General features: G+C 35.6%; 1 protein-coding gene across 1 annotated transcript in view; it reads left to right on the top strand.

Annotated features, from left to right (window-relative positions):
• The window catches only part of LOC149785128 (uncharacterized), an 80,939-nt gene that overhangs the window by 36,079 nt on the left and 20,450 nt on the right, over positions 1–24,410 (top strand). Inside the window, exons 16-35 of the mRNA XM_089931276.1 lie at positions 81–355; positions 2,932–3,088; positions 5,826–6,041; positions 7,740–7,893; positions 8,470–8,741; positions 9,480–9,674; positions 10,608–10,743; positions 11,352–11,386; positions 11,633–11,774; positions 12,326–12,546; positions 12,975–13,142; positions 13,712–13,898; positions 14,716–14,839; positions 16,952–17,082; positions 17,633–17,850; positions 18,051–18,156; positions 19,272–19,388; positions 20,042–20,177; positions 20,755–20,935; positions 23,905–24,178. Coding sequence (XP_089787402.1) covers positions 81–355; positions 2,932–3,088; positions 5,826–6,041; positions 7,740–7,893; positions 8,470–8,741; positions 9,480–9,674; positions 10,608–10,743; positions 11,352–11,386; positions 11,633–11,774; positions 12,326–12,546; positions 12,975–13,142; positions 13,712–13,898; positions 14,716–14,839; positions 16,952–17,082; positions 17,633–17,850; positions 18,051–18,156; positions 19,272–19,388; positions 20,042–20,177; positions 20,755–20,935; positions 23,905–24,178 — 3,445 coding nt within the window. The remainder of the gene's footprint in view (positions 1–80; positions 356–2,931; positions 3,089–5,825; positions 6,042–7,739; positions 7,894–8,469; positions 8,742–9,479; positions 9,675–10,607; positions 10,744–11,351; positions 11,387–11,632; positions 11,775–12,325; positions 12,547–12,974; positions 13,143–13,711; positions 13,899–14,715; positions 14,840–16,951; positions 17,083–17,632; positions 17,851–18,050; positions 18,157–19,271; positions 19,389–20,041; positions 20,178–20,754; positions 20,936–23,904; positions 24,179–24,410) is intronic.

Below are 24,410 nucleotides of genomic sequence, written 5' to 3'. Positions count from 1 at the left end.
TTTGGACGATTCACATAATGCTTTGCTTTTCATATCGAGCTGTTTTCTACATTTATTCTATATATTTCATTATTTTCAAGATAGCAGAAACATATTCTTCCACCACCGTATTCAATGCATCCTCGGAGGGCACCTATTTCCTGACCGTTGCAGCCTATAACCATGCTCTAGAGCCATCAAAACCAGTCTGTTCTGATGGCATATCGATAGACACTTCGCTTCCAAAAGTGAGTGATGTTAATATGGAACACGTGCGAATAAGAGGCGGCTTGGTAAAAGATGTCATTGATAATGTGTGGTATTTAGATGAGAACAGGAATCTGTATAAAGTTACAAACGCAAGTGTGTCTTGCAGGTGAGAACTTTATTAAGTGTTCAATAGTTTATAAGTTTGTGTATCGTTTTCATCGTAAAAAGATTGTATTGTCGTTTGCTCCTCAACTGTTAGTCTCGTTATGTCATCGATGATGAGAAATATATATATATATATATATATATATATATATATATATATATATATATATATATATATATATATATATATATATATATATATATAGTTTGCAGCTTAATCATAGAACATATGCTAACAAAGAGTTCATCTATATTGGAGGTTGAAAGCTGACATGCTGGAATATATTTTAATGTCAAGGTCTTTCATGAAAACTTGATCATGAACTTAACTTAAAATATTAACGTTCTGAACAATAACTTAATGAAAAGCAGAAGCGATGATTTATCATTATATAATAGTTGTCCTTGTAACAGGATTGTAACCGAATGGATCATAGGATTGAGTGATAACACATCGAAATGCGTGAATGAAGTTTATGAAATGAAAAATAAATATTCACGACAATACATAGCAAGAAGATTCACAACCCCACCCATTACATATGATATAAGACTACTATACGGAACATGTTATTAAAATAGAGATTCATGTATGAAAAGATATGAATGGGGTTCATGCATCCATAGTATATATAATGAAAAAGAATATAATTCACGGAATCATGTGATACAAAATATAAGTATGGCTCACACAACCATTTGATGCAAAGAAAAGTAAATATGGTTCACACAGCCATATGACAGTAAGAAAAATAAGTATAGTTCACACAACCATATGACACAAAGAAAAATAAGTATGGTTCATACAGCCATATGTCATTGTAAACAACACAGTGTGTACTACTCTTATTCAGAGACCGGAATTCACTATTTATTGGCCTTCTCTAGAATCCGGGTTTCCTATCCTACAATTCCAGTCATGTAACAGAAACACTGTCGGTTGAATTTAATTCAATGGCTTCGCTGCCGAGTGTTAGCACAGCCTGGTTCCGATCCCAGCCATGTTAGCTGGGTAGGACCAGGGCCGGCGCTACCATATAGGCAAACTAGGCAGTCGCCTAGAGCGCTGATTTCAGGGGGCGCATTTTTTTAAAAAATTATTGATTGTAAATTCTGAAATTGATATTTTCGGGGGGAGGGGGGCGTCAGAATCTAAAGTTGCCTAGGGCGCCAGATAGTCTGGCCGGGTCTGACGCCTGCCCTGGGTAGGACACAGATGTGGCATCCTTCTAATCCAAAATTAATGCGTGTAGGTGTAGGTTTCCCTGTCCACCGAGTTATATTTGTTGTGTATTTGTATTGATTGTTAGTGAAACATTTTTTGAAAGGGTTTCTTTTTGTTCCGTTCGTCAATTTTGTAAGTTTCGTTATCTCAGTGTAGGTTGGAGGGCTGATTCCATTCCGTGTGCCTGAGCTGGCTCCAGGCCTGGGCCTCGGCCCCCCCCATACCTAAAACTTGAGTTGGTACTACCCTCCCTTGAGACTATCTCAAGCCTCAGGGTTGGTCTCCCTCCTCTTTGGTTTTAGTAATTTTTCGCGAAGTGACTTTGCCAGAGTCGTTTTTGTCTACGTGTTGTGTTTAATTGTGATTGTGTTGTAGTTGTTCTCATTTTTGTGTTGGACAGCTCTATTTAGGTCAAATTCTTTTTGAGTTTGTTTTCCTTACGTATTCTTAGTGTATAATGTTGAAAATTTGTTAATTTATTATCAAAGAAAATCGTTTTTTTTTTAGTAAATTACTAAAGTGTGAAGAGTATTTTTGTGTGCGTGACTGTATTTGTTGTTCAAATTGTTTTTAGTTATCATATATACCTTAGTATACTTTTTCCAAATTATTTTGTTTGCTTGTGCACCTTGGCGCTTTTTAATTGTAATTTGTGTAAATTGGTTATTACGTGAAATCAAGGTCCATTCCATGAATAATTTGTTTGAAGTTACTTTTGTAATGGTCACGGTCGTTGAGTTGAGGTTGTTTGTTGTATTAGTTTAGATTCAGCCACACTGTAGGTCATGCCATCACCAAAATGGTTCTTCCAGACCATCCATCCAGCTATAAATATACCAAGCTGGTCATAATAAATAAATAAACTAAATGCAGAGAAGAAGTCCATAAATACGTGCTACCACATTGTTTTACGTCAAATAAAGCCTTTCGCTATAAACTGTAACAAACCAACACTTTTATAGTGTTGTAAATCCGAAGAATGACAAATAAAGACAGTTTATTAAAGGGACACCCCACCCCCACTCACCCCTCCCATATAGACAAACACAGTTACAAAATTGACTTGTATATTACTTAATGCTTACCCCTTTGGCTGTAGACAGTCGGTGAGGTACATGTAATGCCCAGCCACACACACACACACACAACACACACACACACACACACACACACACACACACAAAACAAAAAAAAATCAACTACGCTAGGTAACGTTGTATGCGTGTAAGAACCAATTACCCAAATTGTTCTAAGGCATTACCAAATGATTTTCTTGCCTTCCGTGACAGTCATTTTTTTTACAAAATAGCCAATTATTTATGTTCTCATTGTACAAAACGTATATATTACAGGTCAAAAGCTACAAGAAAAAGCACAGACGAGTTGTCTTTATACCCAAAAGCTAGAATTAATGAAAGGGACTTCAAAGAGGTTTCAGCAAAGATTGTGTGTGATAAAAGTAATGGTGTACCAGACCGTATTATCGGTGTATTTTCAGCCCCAATGCATGTAAGTTTATCATGTGCTATTAATAGCATATAGTGTATGCTGCCTGTATATAATACTCTTTACTCGGTATGTATGTGTTTACTAAATTCTATTTGCAGATAAAAACTTTTTATACTTTTCCATAAAACACGTTCCCAACTTCTTATTCGCGTATAGTTTTTAGATGTTTTTTTTATATCAATCAAAGATCGTGATTTAGGAACTCTAGATGCAAGCAGTATAACTCACAAGAACGAAAACTGCAATAACATTTAACTCTCTCACTTCTTATTTATGCTTAATGTACTATAAGCAATGCTGTAAAAGGTCGATTATCCACACCCATGAGATGACTGATTTCGACGGGATGGTAGAAAAGACAAAGATTTAGTTAAAAAAGCAGTACTGAGAATGGAGGTATATGGATTAAATTGATCTGATAATGGTATTGGTGACTATTTTTAGTAGTAACTAAATAAACAATAGCAGTCAGTAGATACTTGACATGTTAAAGAGGAAAAAAGTAGAAATAAATATAAATATTGTCAAGCAACTTTAATTGAATGCTACATTGTATGATAGCCCGGAACGCTGTATTATCGTGGTACTTAATGTTCTTATCGGTAGATATTAAAAATGTTTTGCTATTGCAGCTTACTTATAATCTGTAAAGTTTCAATGACTTTTCCTCTTTCTATTCCTGTAAAAGAAAACTTGTAAATTGAAGCGCGTATATGTAAATAAAACACAAAAGGTGGCTGACCTAGATTAACGTACCATGGGAAACAACTCTATATTATCGCTGTATTTACCTAACTTAGGTAACTTAGGTATGGTCGCATGCACGAACTATTATAAACATAAATTGCAACTTACATATGAAAAGGAATGTGATCGCTTTTACTGGCAAAATATTTTCACAATAGATGAAAGGATCCAATGATCAAATCGAACACACAGAAATAATTAAAGTGGAAATCCATCAATAACAGCATTACAAATTAAAACTAGTATTATTAAACTTTAAAAGAATTTTAAATGCAGTGTGGGCAAATATGTTATTGTATTCTTATTTACGTACAAAAAGTATGATCATAAGCAACATTTTGTCAATTTTAGTCCATATTGGCTATCATGGAATGCAACTGCAATTATAATCTTGCTAGGACATGTATGTCACCATCGGTATATGACCTATATTCATCAAACATCAGACGACACACCGAATATATTTTGTAATCAAAGCCAATGCATGTATAGCAAGTTCGACTGGAGTGTTATATATGATATATGATGATCAACGTAATTGCATGCACTTTACCAAAACGTGATGTTCATTCTTTTTCAAAGTAAACTTATACTAGATGTTGACAATTTAGAGTAAATTGTGTTAGAAGATATTTGCATCCTGGCTACAGCTTTACATCTGTCAACAACCGCTAGACATCGCGTGTCCAAAATTAATCAGAAAATCCCGTTTGCAGCGATAATATAGAGCCTGCGATAACAGAGCGTTGGAGTGTACCATTTTATGATTGTGCTTTATACTTATCAGAGATCTACTCAAACTGTTCAAGATGGAAGGATAACATAAGTGTGATGGTCGGTTATTTTTATTTGTCTTGTGAACATAAGTGTCAACGGACTTTGATTAATTTGTCATAGTAGATGATTAACTTTTGTCATCTATTAAGTCACCATTGATCGTTGATTGACAGTTAATGTACTTTTGGACTAAATAATTCCTTTGATTGTCTTTTTAAGAGTCATCAAAAATGATTTATTAGCTAAGACTTTCTAGATATTGTTACAACTCTATGGTAACAAACTTAAGTAACAGAAAAGAAGCAAAGCCATCAAGTTTTATAAAACTGAACAAACAATTTAATTATCCAAGTTACAAATGAAAATATGTATGAGGAACTTACGGTGTTATCAAGTTAATCCAAATTAGTCCTTATGAAGGTCTTCGAAAGTCCTTAATGAATAAAAAGTTCCTTATAAATTTCATTTCTGGAAATGTACTGGACCTCCAAGAACTGTGACGTTGTCAAGATGCCTTTGTCCAGAATACATGCAAATAATTGTATATTGCAACTGTATCTCGCAATAGACCCCACGTGACAGCATACACTAACCAGTACTCAAATGGGCCTATTCACGTGACCTAGCACAACCAATGGGAAATTACAGAATTATTCTTGAAACGTCGAAATCCCATCTGTCACTAAGAATGTACGCCATAGGCGCCATTTTAAGCCTTATAAATTAAGATTATTATGAATAACTGCCAACACATACATAAACACCTATTTATAGATTCTTTGCAATTTACGTTCTAAACAGACCCAGGTCACGTACACAAATTTGAAAGAAAAGATATTCTATAGATCTTACAACCATGAATAAAAATTACGATAATTAAATAAAATCATGTACCAGGAGATACAACAAATTTAGATATACATAACATTGTCAATTACATATTGTCCTAGTGGCAATCCCTGAGCAACAATCCTGTATAAAAATAAAACATATCACTTTGTGTCTCACCGTCTCTCATATGTGCTGTTTTTTTTAATTAAAAAAAATACTGATCCTTTTTAATCCTTTCTTTCCTCACAGTACATACAACCAATTCTTTTCTACGTTACTTGCTATGGTGAGAGCAAGGTGTTTTGTTCCATTTATTGAAGACAGAAATAGTCTGATCCTCAACATATATACGATCAATTATTTTACCTATGCTGACTTTTAGTTCCGAATGTCGTGGATGGTATCTGATGCCAAGAGCGGAATTTTCGATTACTACGTTGGAATTTCCTCCACTGAATCAACACTTCCTGACCGATTTGAGTTCATCTCCACGAATCAGCACGCTCACATACATATCCCATTTCCAAACATCCATGAAGGTGAACAGTTCTATATATTGATAAAAGCGATATCAAAGTCAGCGATGGAAAGCGTGAGGGTAAATAAGCACAGAACTTATAGACTTATATCCAATATCATAATATTACAAATGTAAAATTGAAAAAAAAAATATACATGGTGGAAAGATTTGATGCAATGAATGAATTTAGATTTTGCTTCTCCGCGTGATGTTATTGCCGTAATTATGTTCTATATTTTTAGTAAGTGAAAAATCGAGTATTTGAAGTGTCAATCTGTTTCTTTAAACTAAGATGCTATTGAAAGTCACTTGGCACGAGTCTTCAGTAAGAACCGGGTGACTATTATATCGGAAACCATCAGCACAACCGTAGGTTTATGAAAATTCGAAATGTACAAAATAGATGAAAAACTGCATGTCCAGTTATTGCTTCCCCGGCTAAATACTCAAAATATGTTCATGATTACTTTTTCAAAATCTGAAAATATAAATTGGGTGATCATTCACTTTACTTACATAAACAATTTTATCGTATTGCGACAAACTGCGGGATTTTTGAAAGCTGAAAATATAGAGTGTGTACATAGAAAATATTAGATGTAGTTATTAGATGTCAAACTATCTACCAAATAATTGCATCAGGTGAGGCAAGATGATATCCACTTAATTCCATATGTACATATCATTAAGTACGGGTTCAAATTGCTAAACAGAGACAATTGTATTATCACGAAACAGACCGATTATTTAATGTTTACCGATTGCGAAGAAAGTAATGATAAAAACTGGGTTTCTAATAAGAATAAAATAATATGTCTGTCAGGCTTTAGATACGTTTGGTATTACCCTCATTCGATTCAGTTATCTTCCTTTCTGACATATTTCATTCTCATTGGCGTTCTACTATTTGTTTTGAAACTTTATGCATGCACCATGATATAATAGACATCTTGGAAATCGCTTCCTATCTTAGATAAATTGCTAATGCAAGCAATTTATTTACGTAAAGCAGGTGTTTCATCAACCATTAAGTATCGATGTTAGTAGATAATCAGATAACTAGAGGGATTAATGGAAATATTGAGTTTATGCCAATAATGATACTGAGATTCAATTCCATTTTATCTTAATCTGCTTTCAATATTTCAGGCTTAGAAAATAACATATTGATGTTTGTTATTGGCAAACACCAAGTATGTGTAAACTGTTATAATTTAAAGACGATGATTCAACAACTGCAAAACAAACCCTTAAGTAAAGATGTATATATTTGCACTTTTATCTACTGTCAAGTTGTCTCTTCAAATTTCTCTCTCCCCAAACCTCTGAGGGCTGATGTTAAATGTGCTTTTTGCATGCGCCAAATCAGTATGTTCTGTTCCGTTCCGTTTTGTTCTGAACGAGTCTGGCATACATTTTCTAGTTCATCTTTTAATAGGAAGTATGCATTAGATAAAATAATTGATGTTTTATAATGTATAAGTGTTTCTTCCTTAACTGTAATCCTCACTGAGGTCTATTGTTTAAATGCTTGTATATAGGGCCTGGAAGAAAGAAACGGAAACACGTGAAATAGGAGGTTTCATTGTTATTCTAATGAACTCACCAGCCTACCGACGATACGGTCGAAGTATAAGGTACTACAAGATTTAAGTATCAGTTACTTACATGTGCAAAACTACACAGTAAATGTGAAATAAATGTTTTAGGCAGTGGTGATGATTTGTGCAATATATTCAAATAACTCTGTCAGTTTGTGCATTTAATGATTTACAGACATTGGGTCCATTCCTTGTGGATAGCACAAGGCCTAAGTTCAGCGGAGAAATAGATGTCACTGTGATAGATGGTCACCTTATGGCTACTTGGACCGATGGAGCATTTTGGGATGATGAGGATACTGCCCCTCTTCGATATCAAATCGCCATTGGTATGCAAGATACACGTCTTTTGAATCTCATTTGTTTAGGCCATACTATTGGAGTCCAGAGTTGTTTAGGCCATACTATTGGAGTCTAGAGTTGTTTAGGCCATAATATTGGAGTCTAGAGTCGTGTAGGCCATAATATTGGAGTCTAGAGTTGTGAAGGCCATAATACTGGAGTCTAGAGTTGTGTAGGCCGTAATATTGGAGTCTTGAGTTGTGTAGGCTGTAATATTGGAGTAGAAATATTGACAACCTTTGTTTAGACTATGCTAGTTCAGATTAGTATTTCTTACAATGTTCAAATAATAAAATTTGCTATTTAATAATTATAGCTTCTCTATTACGATACTTTTAACATCAGGTTAATTATTAAGATGTTTATAACATATGCAGGCATTTATCAGTACGCTAACATCACTTGATATTTAATAATCGTCTTCAAACTATAAATTACAAGAAGTGTGCAAAATATGTTAGAAGTTCATAGTGTTTAAATAACTTCTTCAGACTGCGAGAAAAGTTAACAAATACATTCTAGCATACCAGGCAAATATACACACTTGAAAATGTATTTCTTAGGTCACTTTGTCCATGGAATAGATGTCTTGCCCTTCACCGATGTTTGGTCAGGGTATCCTTGTCAACCAGCCAACAGGACAATAACATGTGCTTCGGTTCCTATTGCCAAACTTCAATGGCAACTGCACAGTCACCACACTTACTACGTTACAATCAAGGCTGAAAACACGGGAGGCTTGTTTGTGAAGGCGGAAGCTAAACCATACATACATGATATCCAGGTTCCATCGAAAGGAGTTGTGTTTGAAATTGAACCTACAAATAATAATGAGGTGCGTATTAAATATGAGCATAACAATTCTTAGAAATCAGTTTCTTTGATAATAATAATAATAATAATAAGAATAATAATTTTCAGTTTATGGCGTTTTCACTACTCCGACCTACGCTCATATTGATTAAACAGAAAACTCTTTATGCAGTAAAAGTGAGGTCAGTTTACATCCAGTAATATACACTGCTCCATAATAACAATAAGGATTTTTTTCTCTACCTGCAGTTCTTTGCCCGATACGATTGTCCAGGAGATTCAGAAAGAATTATTTGAGAATATGTATTTATTCTATAGATACATAATTTCAGTGTTTCCCTTTCAAAACATTCCCAAGCGAGTCGCCATGAGCATAATGTTTACGAAAGTCGAACACTGAAAATTGGTATTTTTTTTCTGAAAATTATCTCTTGTCAAGCCTGTCTGTTTATACGGATTTCACTCTGTTGACATTGTAAAATAGCATCACGCTTAAACAATGGTGCTACCTGTGATAATATTCAGTTTGAGTGCATGATGTAATCTGATTAGATATGCATGCCATTATAGCAATTTTAAAACTTCTTTTGAAAGTTTTGACCGTTTTGACTTGGGTTTGCTAGGGGAGGAAGGGGAAGCTTGCATGACAAGAAATTTAGATTTCAATGCGTTGAAATGGGAGATGATTTTGTGTCAGAATATTTGAACATAAATTTTAATTGCAAACAGTTCGCCTAATACCTTCTACATATGTTTTAAGCTACAGGACATAGAGGATATTGACTTCCAGAAAAGCACATCATCGATCTCTGCCAAATGGTATGGATTTGTACACCCAGATTTGGAAGTAACATACACATTCTGTATTAGGAACAGTACTGTAGTTTTGCATTGCGAATATGTCGGAAATGCAACACTATACACCCTTACATCTGTCCGACTGGAATATTTTAAGGTAGGTACAACATCAACTTTCAGGAATGTTTGGGTTTAAAACCATTTTTCAGGACAATAAGAGGGTATACATAGCGGTCATTATAAGTTGTGGAGGATGAACCCATGAAAACCCTAGTAAGATCCACCGACCCACCCACTGTCAAGCTTTCTCATACACCCACACTGGGTGAGCCCAAGATTCGAACCACGCGGATTAAGGTGAGATTGCTGTGATCAGCAAAGACGAGCGCTTTAGACCACTCGGCCACGTTGGGCCCGGATAATTTAGGGATGTAAAACATACATGTAATACATGGTAAAATGAAAAATGGAAATTAAGACCTAATTGATTGGAATTTGCCTATTTAATTTTTTTCTTAATCAGAAAGCACGTAAATGTTATACATAAAGGTCTCAATTAACTCGACGCATAGGTAATTCTATTCAGACACGGTATCAGTAAAGCTGAATGAGGTCCACTAGTAGGCAAAATAATCAGGAACCACATAATACGATTTAGATACTTGACTAGAGCGGATTAAGATTTTCCAGTTGTACATTATTATACGGAACCCTACCATGAAGAGGCAGGTAAATTACACCCATTCCGACCTGACTCCAAGCAAACATGTTCACTGACATAACCGGACATTCTCCAGCTCCACTTTGATATCGCGCACTAACCCAAATTTGATGTGTCCAATTCAATATTAAACATAAACCAAGTAACTTAAAGGCATCGCTGTTTTGGATTAAAATGAAGTGTGTGCTCGACTTGTCTTACGGAAGCAGACTGGAACTAGATAAAAATCATTAATATTAATTTAAATTTTCATTGTGTGCCTACATATATATATATATATATATATATATATATATATATATATATATATATATATATATATATATATATATATGAGTTTGACGTGCATGAAGTACATCATATTTTCAGACATACTCCATCAATATCACGGCCGTTACAACAGCGGGGAATACATCCGTTACCTCCGATGGAGTTACAATCGTCAGGGAAGGAGAAGAATTGGCTGGGATACGCGTTATGGACGGACATTCGTGCCAAAATAAAAGTATTATTTTCATTTGTGCGAAAATGGAATACTAGAATTGCTGCACTTAGAATAATTCCCATATAATATTGACTGAACAACAAATGTGCCAACCATCTGAAAAAATGCATTTAGCAGATGTCATACTAGTCATATTTATTAACGCGAATGTTGGGAATTACATCCTTGTACAACTGCATTTGTTCCCAGCACCCAAAGAGTGCCTTTATTGGATATCGGGAAATTGACTAGTTTATAAATGGGAGATTTATAAGAGCCTCTTACATAATGGTTTTTATAAAACATCTTAGGAACGTTATGGCACATTCATTATAAATTATTTCAAACCTATCCATATTATTCAGTTGAATTTTATTCCATGACCTACTTGAAGATTTTAACCATCGCGTATACTTGTAATTGAAAACTTTAAAAAATAAATGATACAAATGGGCTCTCTAATGTTTTTTTTAAAATACCAATTATGAATATTTTCTTTATAAATAGAACCGATCACAGCGACAAATAATGAGAACAGAAGTAGACAACATTTGCTGTAAATGCATGAGCAATAGAAAGTGATTGTGTTCTGAAAGCATATTATGTTGTAAGTTTTACTTATTTTTCAGCAAAAGAGAACGTTACACTTCACCATCACTCAGAGGTAAGCTTATCTAATAATGAGACATATTTGTAAATATCGATGCATATTTCAAATTTCAACAAAATGTTCACACGGTTTGAGTGCTTCGAACCAAATATTTTATTCTTTGTTCCTTCAGGGAAAATAAAAGATAAATATTAGACGTTTCTTGTTACTTCCAGTTAATTATGCTTACTTTGCATTCCAGACTATTTCTCAATGCACAAAATTGGTGAAATGCTATGTTAAGTATATTTTAACTTTTAGGATAAGCGAATATTCTGTATTGATGACATCGACTACCAAACCTCTCTAAACACCATCGAGGCTCATTGGTTTGTACCCGAGGAGGCGCGTTTGTATACACCAAGTGTATACTGGAGCATAGAAGAGCGTAGTCCCTTTGCTGGTAGGTGCAGTTCATTATGTCAGGTATATTACAAGTTGTTCCTTTATTTCTGGACGTTAATTTAAATAAATAACATGACTTACTGCACATAGTTCAAATCGGATACGGTACCTTATGTAAAATTCTAGACTCAAGGCCCATTACTCTGTAATAGAGGTAACATGTTTAAAAACGCGGTTTCACACTAATCCAGTGTTTTTGATTAACTCCTTATCATTTCTTAACGTTATATCAGATGACTTTAAAATTTGATATTATTGCTAATTTATTATCACCCCTTGCCTCATATCTCTTGAACAATTGAACAGTTTTCTTCCAGGAGATAATGGTGTCGTAGGGATTTTGTAACATAATTTTCAGTCTCTAGTAACTTCCAGCTCATAATTAGATTCATGTTATAATTATAAATGTATAATATCAGTCACAAATATACTAATATTATATGAACAATTAAAAATGATCTATTCCAGAAATATCATCATAGATTTTGCGATATGATTCTACATGTGATATTATGTTTTTATTATACACTAAAATCTTACTCACTAAAGAAATTTGGTCCAACTTCCGAGAATACGAGCATATCCACATGTCCAATGAAGTACGTCAGCACGGGATAGACCTCCAGCCGGGACGGAAGTACAGAGTTGCTCTTAAGTTTTGTGCTGGACAAATATGCTTTCATCCTGTGTACAGCAACGGAGTTACAGTGACCTCAAGTCCTCCGGTGCCCGGAACTCTGTCTGTGGAATATTCAGAGGAGGATCGAAAGGTAGAATGACAATGAGGTGATATATTTAGTACCAAATTAGGAGTCATTGCTATTTGTTATCACAATATTATTATATTTGTATAGAGTTTAATAGTGTTACTGCAGGCTAATTTCATGTTAAGTGCAAAGTGCGCTGTTGATAAAATGTTCTCTCGCCTAATTGTTGTTCTTGTAGCCCGAAGAGTTGCTTATGATCTGCAGTACTAACAAAGCGATGGATGACGTGCTTCAGCAATCCTATTTGACCATTTTTAAATAGATTGTAATACAACGTTGGAAGAAATGTTTGAAAGATAAGACAATTCTTTCTAAATCAACTCATCATGAGTACACTTTCAAGTGTATGAAATATATAGCAATGACTCCGCTTTCTCCTTTTCGTTTGCTTTCAGTATCCATGTCACTAATCTGATCTGCTTTTGTTGTAGATATATGCAATAATTGAGAAATTATATGATCCCGATATTGAGGAAAAGGGAGAGTCAATGAAAGTGATGGACCATTATGAGTGGGCATTTACAGAGAATAGCTTAGCTGGAAGTACAATAACGGTGTGGGAACGGATTAGTAATATCGTTCCTAAAAACCTTACTCACGTAAGTCTATATATATATATATATATATATATATATATATATATATATATATATATATATATATATATATATATATATATATATATATATAACGTGTTAATATATTTTATATTTTTTTCTCTCGTTCCTGATCACTCAGAGAACCTCTCTCACTATCACGAGTTCACAGCAAATCGTTTGCACTGTAAACATAAAATGTTTACAGTTATGCTCGGTGACTTTTATTGCCTATAAATAGATCGAGTTGGATAGAAACTGGACCCATATTGTAAGATCATACTAATTTCTCATTTGCAAATAAATACATAAATTCAATATGAATTTTGCAGGATACTTCTTGAAAGAAAGAAATACATATTTGATAGGAGCATCTATAGCTTGTGGTGGATAAATCGGAATTATTCACCCTTCCTGAAGATCTAAATTTCAAGGTTATATAGTTCCCAATGCCTCTCGTTGTTGCATTTAATTTATTCTTTGTATCGTTGCCAAGAAACTCATAGTTTCCACTTGTTTATGGTTGAATTGATCTTTTTTGGTATGTATTGCTGCTCTTTATATTATGGCAGGTGTCCTTTGTTATCGATGTATCAAAGAATGTCAGCTTCACAAAGTGTTGGCAGTTGGCTGTAAGAGGCTACACACACGCAGGACTGTCGTCTGTTTTGTCAAGTGATATTAGGTCCTGCAGTGAACGGGGGTCAATTAGAGAAAATGTTGTTTTGGACGTCACCGGGGATCAAGTAATTAGCAAAGGCAAGGCTTTGGTGCTTTTTTGACTACATTCGATCGCTGGAGATATATAATGCTGCAGCTCATGTGATAATATCTACTCTTACACGACATGATACATTAATTATTTACCTGAAACATATACAAAAGGGATGAAGATATTTTAAAAGTCTTGCTAAATCACACATTTACCATCTAGAGAACAGAACTAAACTAGGCTTCATAAGCAACTGTACAAAATTAAATTCTTCTTTCCCTAACAGTGTCACTTCGTATTATATTTGTTTCTAAGATAGTCAATATGGATATGATATATATATATATATATATATATATATATATATATATATATATATATATATATATATATATATATAGTTTTAAAAATGGCAAATATTAAATTGGAAAATTATGAAATTCAGTCCCAGAGAAATGATATGTAACACTCTCGAGATAACTGAAATAAACTATCTGATCTCAGCACATTGTTTTGTTCGTAATGTTACAAATTCACCTAATTTCCCGGAATATATATTTTTCTATTTTTTGTTGCTGAAAAGTTAGAAACCACAACCATCGATGTTCCTTGGATAAAAAATAATCCTTTAAAATATATTTTTGCTGAAGGCAAAATAACTTACACGACGGAAATAATGGAATCCACATGAAGAAACTGATGATTTAAATCAGTCATATTTAATGTAGATATATGAATACAAACCCCAGCAATGAGCATTACAATATCAAAATTACCTAGCTTGACGATCTTCATTAATGCAAGACTAATCCTATTGATATTTTTTTATCCAGAGACTTAAATGTAAGAATCATTATTATCCAGGTGGCGGTATAGAAGGTGGACATGGTCATGAAATATTCCTCGAGGAAAATGAAGATTGGCATGGAGGAGATGTTGACTACACACCTTACCAGAATATACTTTCAGCGGTCTGGCCAAAATTGAGGTACACTGAACTTCTGGATATGTGCATTTGCATCACATGTAAACGGTTGAGAGATAGGGAAAGCTTTTTATTTGTCTATATGTCATTAATTGTCCATCCATCATTTGCCAGCAGGCTGATTCACACTGCTTGAACCATGTAGTAAAACTTCCAATGAGCAAAGAGCCCAGATTACTGTAGTCGATGGCGTAATTAAGTCGGACTCAGAACCGAAAGGGTTAGAGTTTGAATCCTACTATAATTTGGTCAGGTCGACTACCGATATGCGCCCTTCGGCATGGCGCCTCACTCCTATTGGCTCAAAATAATCTATATGTGTTACTGTGCCGTACAACAGCAAGCCAAACCTAACATAACCACTCATGGTAAGCTGCATAACAAGGGAGGATAAGTAGAAAAATAAGATACTTAGGTTATTTGCGATCTCCATATGTTAAAACAAGATAATAGCCAGGATCAGGGTGCGGACATTTTCTCTACCTATATCGACTTGACCAATGCCTTCGACACAGTAGAGAGGGCCTGTGCAAGATCATGGTCCAGTACGGATGTCCAAGGAAATTTATCACCATGGTGCAACAATTCCACGACGACATGGAAGCTAGAGTCCGGAACAATAGTGAGACATCCGATCTCTTTCCTGTCTCAAACTGAGTGAAGCGGGCCTCTGTAATGGCGCCAACATAATTCAGTCTCATGTTCTCTGCGATGCTCACTGATGTTTTCAGAGATGGTGACGTGGGCATCAGCATCAAATACCGAATTGGTGGCAAACTCTTCATCAGAAGGATCAAGCAAAAGCTAAGGTCACAACAGACATCGTCAGAGACTTACTATTTACCGATGACTGCGCCCTCAACGTTGGCTCTGATGCTGACGTGAAACGCAGCGTCGACAACTTTTTCTCTGATTCTTGCACAAATTGTTCGGCCTTATGATCATCACAAAGAAGACTGAAATAATGTATCAGCCAGCCCCAGGAAAACCGTATGCTTGTCCAAACATCACAAGCAAACTGAACGCAGTCAACAGGTTCACTTATCTTAGCAGCACACTGTCCCAGAACGTCGTAATCGACGATGACGTTAATGCTAGGATTGCAAAGGTCAGCGCAGCCTTGGCAGACTACACGCCAATGTCTGAAACAGAAGAGGCATTAGTCTACATACAAAGGTGAATGTGCACAAAGCGATAGTACTCCCTACGCTATTATACGCCTGCAAAACCTGGACGGTGTACCAGCGCCATGCGAAGAACTTGAACCACTTCCACACAACTTGCCTCAGAAGACTCCTCAATATCAGGCGGTTAGACAGGATCCCGGATGCTGAGGTCCTTGCCCAAGCAAACCTGCCCAATATCTACACCATCTTGATAAAATCACAGTTGTGATGGGCAGGCAATGTAGCTCGCATGCCAGACCATTGGCTTCCAAAATAAACTCTTCAATGGCGAGCTTGAACAAGAAAAACGCAACAAAGCAGGCCAGAGAAAACGATCTCAGGACACCCTGATGAGATCATTGAATAACTTTGGCATTAGCTATGACACATGGGAGCAGCCGGCCCATGACACGGTCATGTTGCGCTCCTCCATCAGTAATGGTGCTGCACTTTGCGAGGCCAACAGGATACCCGCGGCAGAATAACAGAGGCAGACCAGGAAATCCCGAGCCAGTAACCCCAAGATCGGCGTTGCTATCATCCCATGTCCACAATGCCACAGAAAATTCATGGCGGACATCGGTTTCATCAGCCACCTACGCACCCACAGACCATTCATTCCCGCTACAACACTGGATGACTTAAGTGGTCCTCATAGAGTTGATGGACGAACTAAACAAAGAAAAATATTAACACATGTTTTAAAATAATGTGGTCATAATAATTTGAACATGCAATATAAAACACTACAATTTTGTGCTTACTGTTTATGCGATATATATATATATATATATATATATATATATATATATATATATATATATATATATATATATATATATATATATATATATATATATAATAAGTACTAAGCTGGTATAAATGATATCAAATGAAACGTTTACAATTAATATATAATTTTCTTCGATGTCTTTTATTTGTTTCTAAGATATCCGATGTACTCTTGGGCTGTTCTGGAGGACAAAACAGCTGATCCCACAACCTTTTACAAGTCAGATGTTTTACTAAAATTAAAAGAACCCTGTTCCCATCCCGATGCACTGCAGTGTGGTACTACAGGTAAAATATGTTTTTGCCCACATGTAAACATGCTACAATGAATTAGTTCCATGTTAGTTACTTTTCATATTTTTGGCAAATTGTCAACGCGATTCTGTCTTATCCGCTGGTTTTGTTGTATTAAAGCTTCGACAGCAATAATTCTATAATATTACTGGAACAGCTGGCTTTTTTTTAATGCAATAAGATGTCCTAGATTTTTAACAGATCAGATTTCAAAATAACAAAGATAACGCTTGTTTACATAACAAAATTTGTATTGATTCCGTCATTCATATAGGATTTGTTTAATAGGAAAATGAACACCAAATGAAATCATATGAATTGATCATAGTCCAAACGTATCAAGTGTCCCGAACAGTGATTATATTTGCACAACTATACGTGATCTTTGTTTCCTTAAGCAACAATAATGACATTATAGAGGTTTTGTATTGGTTTTATTGTGGTTTGGCATACCTAAGACATACACAATGGTCTTGCGTGCTCTTTGCTGTTTGTCATAATATACTATTCCTTGCGTATAGCAATATTAATTTCATGATTTCAGAAAACGAATACATAAATGTGAAGTTCAATGACAGTGTGCTGGAGCATGGGAAGCGCTATGCTATCTGCATACATGCCAATAGAACTGTAATAAAACATGAAAAATGGGAGGAGCACATACCTGAAACGAGTGCATGCAGTGATGGGGTGACAGTTGATCTAACTCCACCAGAGCCTGGTAGAGTCTGGTTGGGTGTCCACATTGGCACGCGATATCAGGTATATTTCTAGCATTTCAAAACATCATTAATGTCTATATACCAAGGCTCACCCTTGTGCTTAGAATATGTATTACAGACATAATGTATCGAACAATACAATATGTTTCATATTTCTTTTGGAGTTGCAGACATTTTGAGCAATAAAGGTCTTGTTGAATCAGTTTCTTTTTTATTCAGTTTTGACATTTTTATTTCTAGGGATCTAAGTCTGATATATCCGTTAACTGGGAATCGTTCGAAGATGTGGAGGAGCTGGGTCATAGCGTGCATTCATCAGGGATTAAAGAGTATTATCTTGCACTAGGTAAATCAAATTATCTATGAAACACAATACACTTTAGTGGTTAAGAGTTTTCTCAATTGTAAAACGGATATTGTTCTTTTAATAAACAGTAGGTAATTAATATCATGTAACGTGAATGTAATAATATGTGACTTGAAAAAAAATATATTTTAAAAAACGCTTGGAATTTATAACATAAATATAGGGAATATGTTGTTACCCAAAAGTATAAATAATTATTTATGCATTGATCATCGCTTACCCTATGGTAGATAAAATGTAATAGATTTGCGTAAATGATGACGCACTGAGCAGGTAGTTCGAAACCTTGTAATTCATTTTGAATATAATCTACAAATGGTTTTGGACTGGTTTTGTACAATACGCTCATCCTTTCGTTTGAGGAACATATTCATCAATCAAACCAAAGCTTTGAACAAATTGTACACAACTTAGAACAGATGAAAGTTATTTTATTTAAATACATTTGGTATGTACGTAGGGCGACATGTCTGACATATCATTTAACTGGGAATGATGGTGAAAAATAAAACACGATCGTATTTTATGCAGATTTGTGAACGTGATTTGACTTGTTTTCTAGTTGTGGTGTATGTGTTACGAGAGAAAGCACAACTATTCAATCAAGAACCTGATATGACTTGCTTGATTGGCGTATATATGTTACAAAGGACAGCACGAATGTGAAATGAAGAACAACAACCAAATAAGCAACTGAAACGTTAAAATGCAAGTTGACAAAGATTTAATCATGTGGATCATGTCTCACTCTCGCTTGCAGGTTGAAACAATACTTTAAATTAGGTTTCGTTGGATCAATCACGTACCTTTCGAACACAATACACAAAAACGTTATGTTCACAATACACGGTTTACCTCTGTTGGTCTCAGAATATTTCCTGTTATAAGTTAACTAGTCATTTAAACATAAATTACAGGAAAACGGCTTCAATATATCATTTCTTCAGATAAGGACGATGACACGATGTACATTAAAGGGCCAGATATTATTATTATTTACCACGTTCATTTCATTATTTACATACTATAGACGTTTTGACAGTCATTGTTGTATCATCTCTTTAATGTTGTTTTGAAACATTTTATCGGTTTAGGAACATCCCCAGGAGCCATTGATATCGTGCCCTTCACGAATGTGGGGATTAAAAACCACGTGACCATCCATGGCTTGAATCTTCAAAATGGACACACATACTTTGCTACAGTTAAAGGTCAGTTGCATTTGTAGTAGTCTTTTTCTCTAGACGATACGCATACTTAAAGCAGCATACCACAATTCCAAAAGATGCCTGAGACATTAGGAAAAACACACAATATTTTACACCTGTAATAGTTTCTTAATATTTTGTATGTCTCTTCTGATCTAGATTAAAAGTGTCATTCTGTCTCGTAGTGAGCCTCACGATTAAATCTTGCAAAAGAAGCTGAATAATAAAAAGATCTGAGCTGCAAGAAAAAATGGCACTCTTCGTTATGTACTTAGAAGACACAGTTGTTGCTGTTGTTTTAGACTTTAACGCCATTTTTCAGCACACAATAGGCTTTCTCACATACCCGCATTAGAACACACAGATATATATATATATATATATATATATATATATATATATATATATATATATATATATATATATATATATATATATAAATTTAAGATCAAAAGAAAGCTATCTGTCGATACAGACCTTTCATGTCTCTAAATTGCATCTGCATTTCCTTGATACGTGTATTATATAGTTCGAAATACTGCCTAAAACAAGCTGAAATCTAGAAGTGCATGAAGCGTACGTTAGTGAACATTGATTATTTTAATAATATAAATCTAATTCATTACACATATTATCAAACCGCTCTATTTCTATAGCTTTAGACTTTGCTAACCGCACCAGTGTTTCAACGTCCGCTGGGATTACTGTTGACAACACAGCTCCTGTAACGACAGTTAACGTGATTTCAATAGATGACCGGCATCTAAATGATGTCAATAAAGTTTCAGCATGGTAAGAAATTGTCTATATTTTATTTTACTGCAGACATCAGTCAAATTAAACATTTTCTGATTAAATGTCTGAAATGAAAGATTAGATGCTCTGAAATTAGAAAGTAATGGTACACATTATATAGTAAATCTCTTTTTGAAGCTATCTCCGATGATAACTTCCAATGACCACAACTTTGGACTAAATAATGTACGTTAGGTAAAATATTGTTCTTTATGATGTATTTTTACCCAAGTGCTGGAGTTTGTTTATGCATAGAACTATGCTTGGTCGTAATTGTGTTCAGAAATAATACTTTAGCAGGTATACAACTGTTGTCAGTCCTTATTAATAGAATGGTCTTGGAATGAGATGTGGTTTCTGTGAAAGTGTCATGTATTCAGCAATCGCTTATTGCTTTACACATTGTATTATTGGAAACATTCTGAGCAAATATTTAACGTCCTTAGAATAACGGTAATTGTCTATTAGTCAGATATTGATTGTGAACCATATATATATATATATATATATATATATATATATATATATATATATATATATATATATATATATATATATACAAAATTTCCTTTAGTTGGAGAGGTGTATTTGAAGACAAAGAAAGTGGAATTGAAATGTATGAATGGGCAGTGGGATCCCAACCAGGCTACTGTGACATTATGCCTTACACAGTGGTATACGAAGACTGTTCAGAAACCAGTTCTAGCTCAAGGATCAATCTCCAGGAGGGACACGCTTATTTTGTGTCTGTTAAGGTATTATTGGTACTCCCCATGAATTGCAGTGCTTCATATTTTTAGATACTGATATTACATATGTAATAGCTATGACATACACGATGGGATTTTTGTATCAATCACCTTATGGGATCATCTATATCAACACTTGGCTAGTACAATGACCCTCACAGAGAAACTAAAACAAAACACGCACTAGGATCGTGCTGGACTTACAACGCGAAATATAACCTACTTTACGTCTAGACTCGCGAATACTTGGCCTTGAGAAGTCTAAATCACTGCAGTAGGTGCAAAATGCAAGCATTGTTGACACCCTTCTCCTGTCCTAGTTATACTGGTGAACGAAAGATGGAGGAACTCCTTAACCAGATAATCAGGTCTATGAAAGGTATGCAGATTGTGAAGGCCACTGCCGAGGTTCCATTTTGACTTGAAAAAGTTGTGACAGTTCAGTAAACCGTCAAAGCCAAGACTGTCTAGACGACTGGCTTAGATGCGCTCTTATTGTTGCTAAATTTGTCTGAGCGATTAAAGTGCAAGAAGGTAAAATTCATGGTAGTCGGCCATGTTAAAGCAGTCAGAGGCATTCGATACTGTTTGGGCGTGTTAATACTTTGCTATAAAACGCTTCATTAGGCACAGGCTGTTTTTTCGAAAGCGATCGGGTACTTGTAGGGATGCTACTTTCCTAAAGATGCGATGACGCTCATCGGGTTCATACAGGGTCATGACATAAAAGTCATTATTACCGCCGCTGCTGGTGAGGCGAGGTTATACTTCTGTATGTTGTTGGGGATGCAGTTGGTGATTCCATCCATCAGAGAGATGGCAGCATGATTTTATACATCACAGCCGCAGTAGAGCAAGACTGGTATAATGTTTACATTCGAGATAAGGCTTAGTTTGACGCTGAATGTGATGTGGGTCGCACCTCGGTAATTCCCGGTGATGTATTTCGTCAGCGCTTCAAAGTTAACATAGATGGTATAGGATGCCATTTAGCTGCTTGGATCAATGCTTACCCTCCTGAGACATCTCTAGACAGACCGAGAGCTCATTAATACCTTTGTACTCAGGCTTGTGCTTCTCCCAGAGGTTGCCCCAATAGAATCCGTGCAGGCATCTCCCGTGGAAGTGCTTTGCTCTTAGCTGACACTCTTGGTATTTATGAAGAGGTTACGATCCTTGATTACACATATAATGCCATTTGCCAGCACCGGCAATAAGTAAACAAATGGTGTGGGGTACTACGGAATGTATTTTCCTTATGGTTTTTGAATACATTGATAGCAAGGCAATTCTGCTATGGTAGAACTGACTTAAAATGTCGCACATCCCCCATACATGGGATGTATGCATTACTTAGTAGAGGCTGGCCACAGACGATGTATAGCTCTAACAATTTTAGCCTTTGGACCGCAAGTCACAGCCTCTCTTAGTCCATGTTTCAAACATTTTGTCTATGTTGAAGTACATTTTGCTAAGCGCTTCGCCGATCTCTCGTGAATTCAGATGTGCTTAGTTAGGTCCATAAACATGTTCCTCTCATCCGGGCTTTAGGTATAGATCGAACGGCATTTTGATTAAGAACTTGCGCTTTCGCTCTTCTGCGTGTAGGGGCTTTTTGTTTCACAGCTTGCGAAACGACTTGTGACGATTGTGATAGTGGCGGCTCATTCAAGAGCTCACAGAACATGTCATCCATAGAATTTGTGGTCGACTGCCTGCTCGGAGCTGATGGGACGCTGATGTTGAGCCGGTATAGGCCTTGGAATTTGTAAAGTCCTATATCCGTGGATGGGCTACAAAAGTGACGCCAATATGGGCCTTGCTAGTTTTCGTATTCAAGGCACAACATTGGGTCTTTTTATTTATGAAGACCAACGCTCTGATAATGGCCGTTGATATTGTTCCTGTATGAGTGGTGGCTATGTTTAGTGCTGAAAATTTGCTGGAATAAAGTAGTTTGTTTAGAAAAAAAATGGCATTACGAGAGTTCACAAAGCCAAAGGCAAGTGCATGTTCTTGCGCTGGTATAAAATGAGCCGCCGAGATGGGTGGATCGACACAGGCGGTTTCAAGCGGAATAGGCTTGGCAAAACCAATGTTGACACGTCAAAAGTTACGGTAAATGAATATGCTGGCGTTACAAGGCCGCTATGGCTCTGGTAATATTTGTTTTCTTTTCTCTGGTAGGGTCCCAAAATTTCATCATGTACGCTGCTCTAGTAGCAACATTAAGTTTCTTGATAAACACGTATTTCCTCTCTCAATCATTTGAACTTGTCATTTGCATTCGCTCACATTCAAAGTTAAATTAGTATCAGACATTTATCTGAATCCAATTAACTCCAAGAAGTATTACTCAAACAGAGTGTTTTTATACATTATGTTATAAGTCACCGACTTATATAGAGACAGCAACAATAGGTGCAATATAAGGAAACCCCTTTAACCTTTTACTTATTCTTCAGCATTGGATTAGAAGGTCATAGTAACGGCCCAAAACACCGTCAACATCACGTAGTAGAAATGATGGTATATGATATAAGCTATATGTTTCTAGAAACGGTTGAGAAATTAATTATCAGGTAACATTTTCTAACGAAAGATTATATTCTTCGGAAGTATTTTGCCGTTCTGATGTGAGTTTATCAGTCTTGACAAATGTTGTATGCACTGATTGTATCAACTCTTGCTATATTCCAATTATGCGTAACGCTTTATACCTTAATCTTTTCAGTTATATTAATATACAATACGTACCAGAAATAAACACAGGTGGTAAAATACCCAGGCAGTCAGTGTCATAGTAATGAAGCAACAAATGTGTAACTAGATCAAAGTTCAAGTACTAAACTCTCTAGCTTATAGCATGGTTTTTTAATGTTTGATTCCTAATGTGTGGACCTTTAAGCGGCAATCTAGTAGATGTTATGATTTGTTTGACCGAAACATTCTAGAGCTTCTGAGTCTATTTTCAGGGATATAATGGACTCGGTCTTTCCACTACTGCTATATCTTGGGCGTTCTCAGTTGATGCTTCCCCTCCATTCGCTGGAAATGTATACGACGGTAAACCTGCATCTGGGAAATCAGTAAAGGACTTAGATTACACCACCGATAAGTCCGGTTTATACGTCCATTGGGAGGGATTCATTGATCCACATACACCAATACAGGAGTACTACATAAACATTGGCACTTGTAAGGCATGCGAAGACCTCTTGAATTACCAGCCGGTGGGAATAATCTACGGTAAAAGACCATGAATTTCCTTAAGCGGGTATCAATATATTTTATTATGTAATATACTTGTTAAAGCTCAGCTTTTTGTGCGTAAGACAAACATAGGTTAATATAGCTTTTAATAGAAGGTTACAATGAACAAACGTAACAATACCATTTCATAATAGGCAATCTATCCATATTCATACCTATGTCTGAAATATTTCTAATAGCTATGAAGACACGAGAAAATCGAGAAACT

The sequence above is a fragment of the Sinohyriopsis cumingii genome, chromosome 13 (genome assembly GCF_028554795.1).
Source record: "Sinohyriopsis cumingii isolate HCF-2022 chromosome 13, ASM2855479v2, whole genome shotgun sequence".
Taxonomy (NCBI): domain Eukaryota; kingdom Metazoa; phylum Mollusca; class Bivalvia; order Unionida; family Unionidae; genus Sinohyriopsis; species Sinohyriopsis cumingii.
The sequence above is the reverse complement of the archived record's forward strand: the minus strand, read 5'-3'. Positions and strand labels throughout refer to the sequence as shown.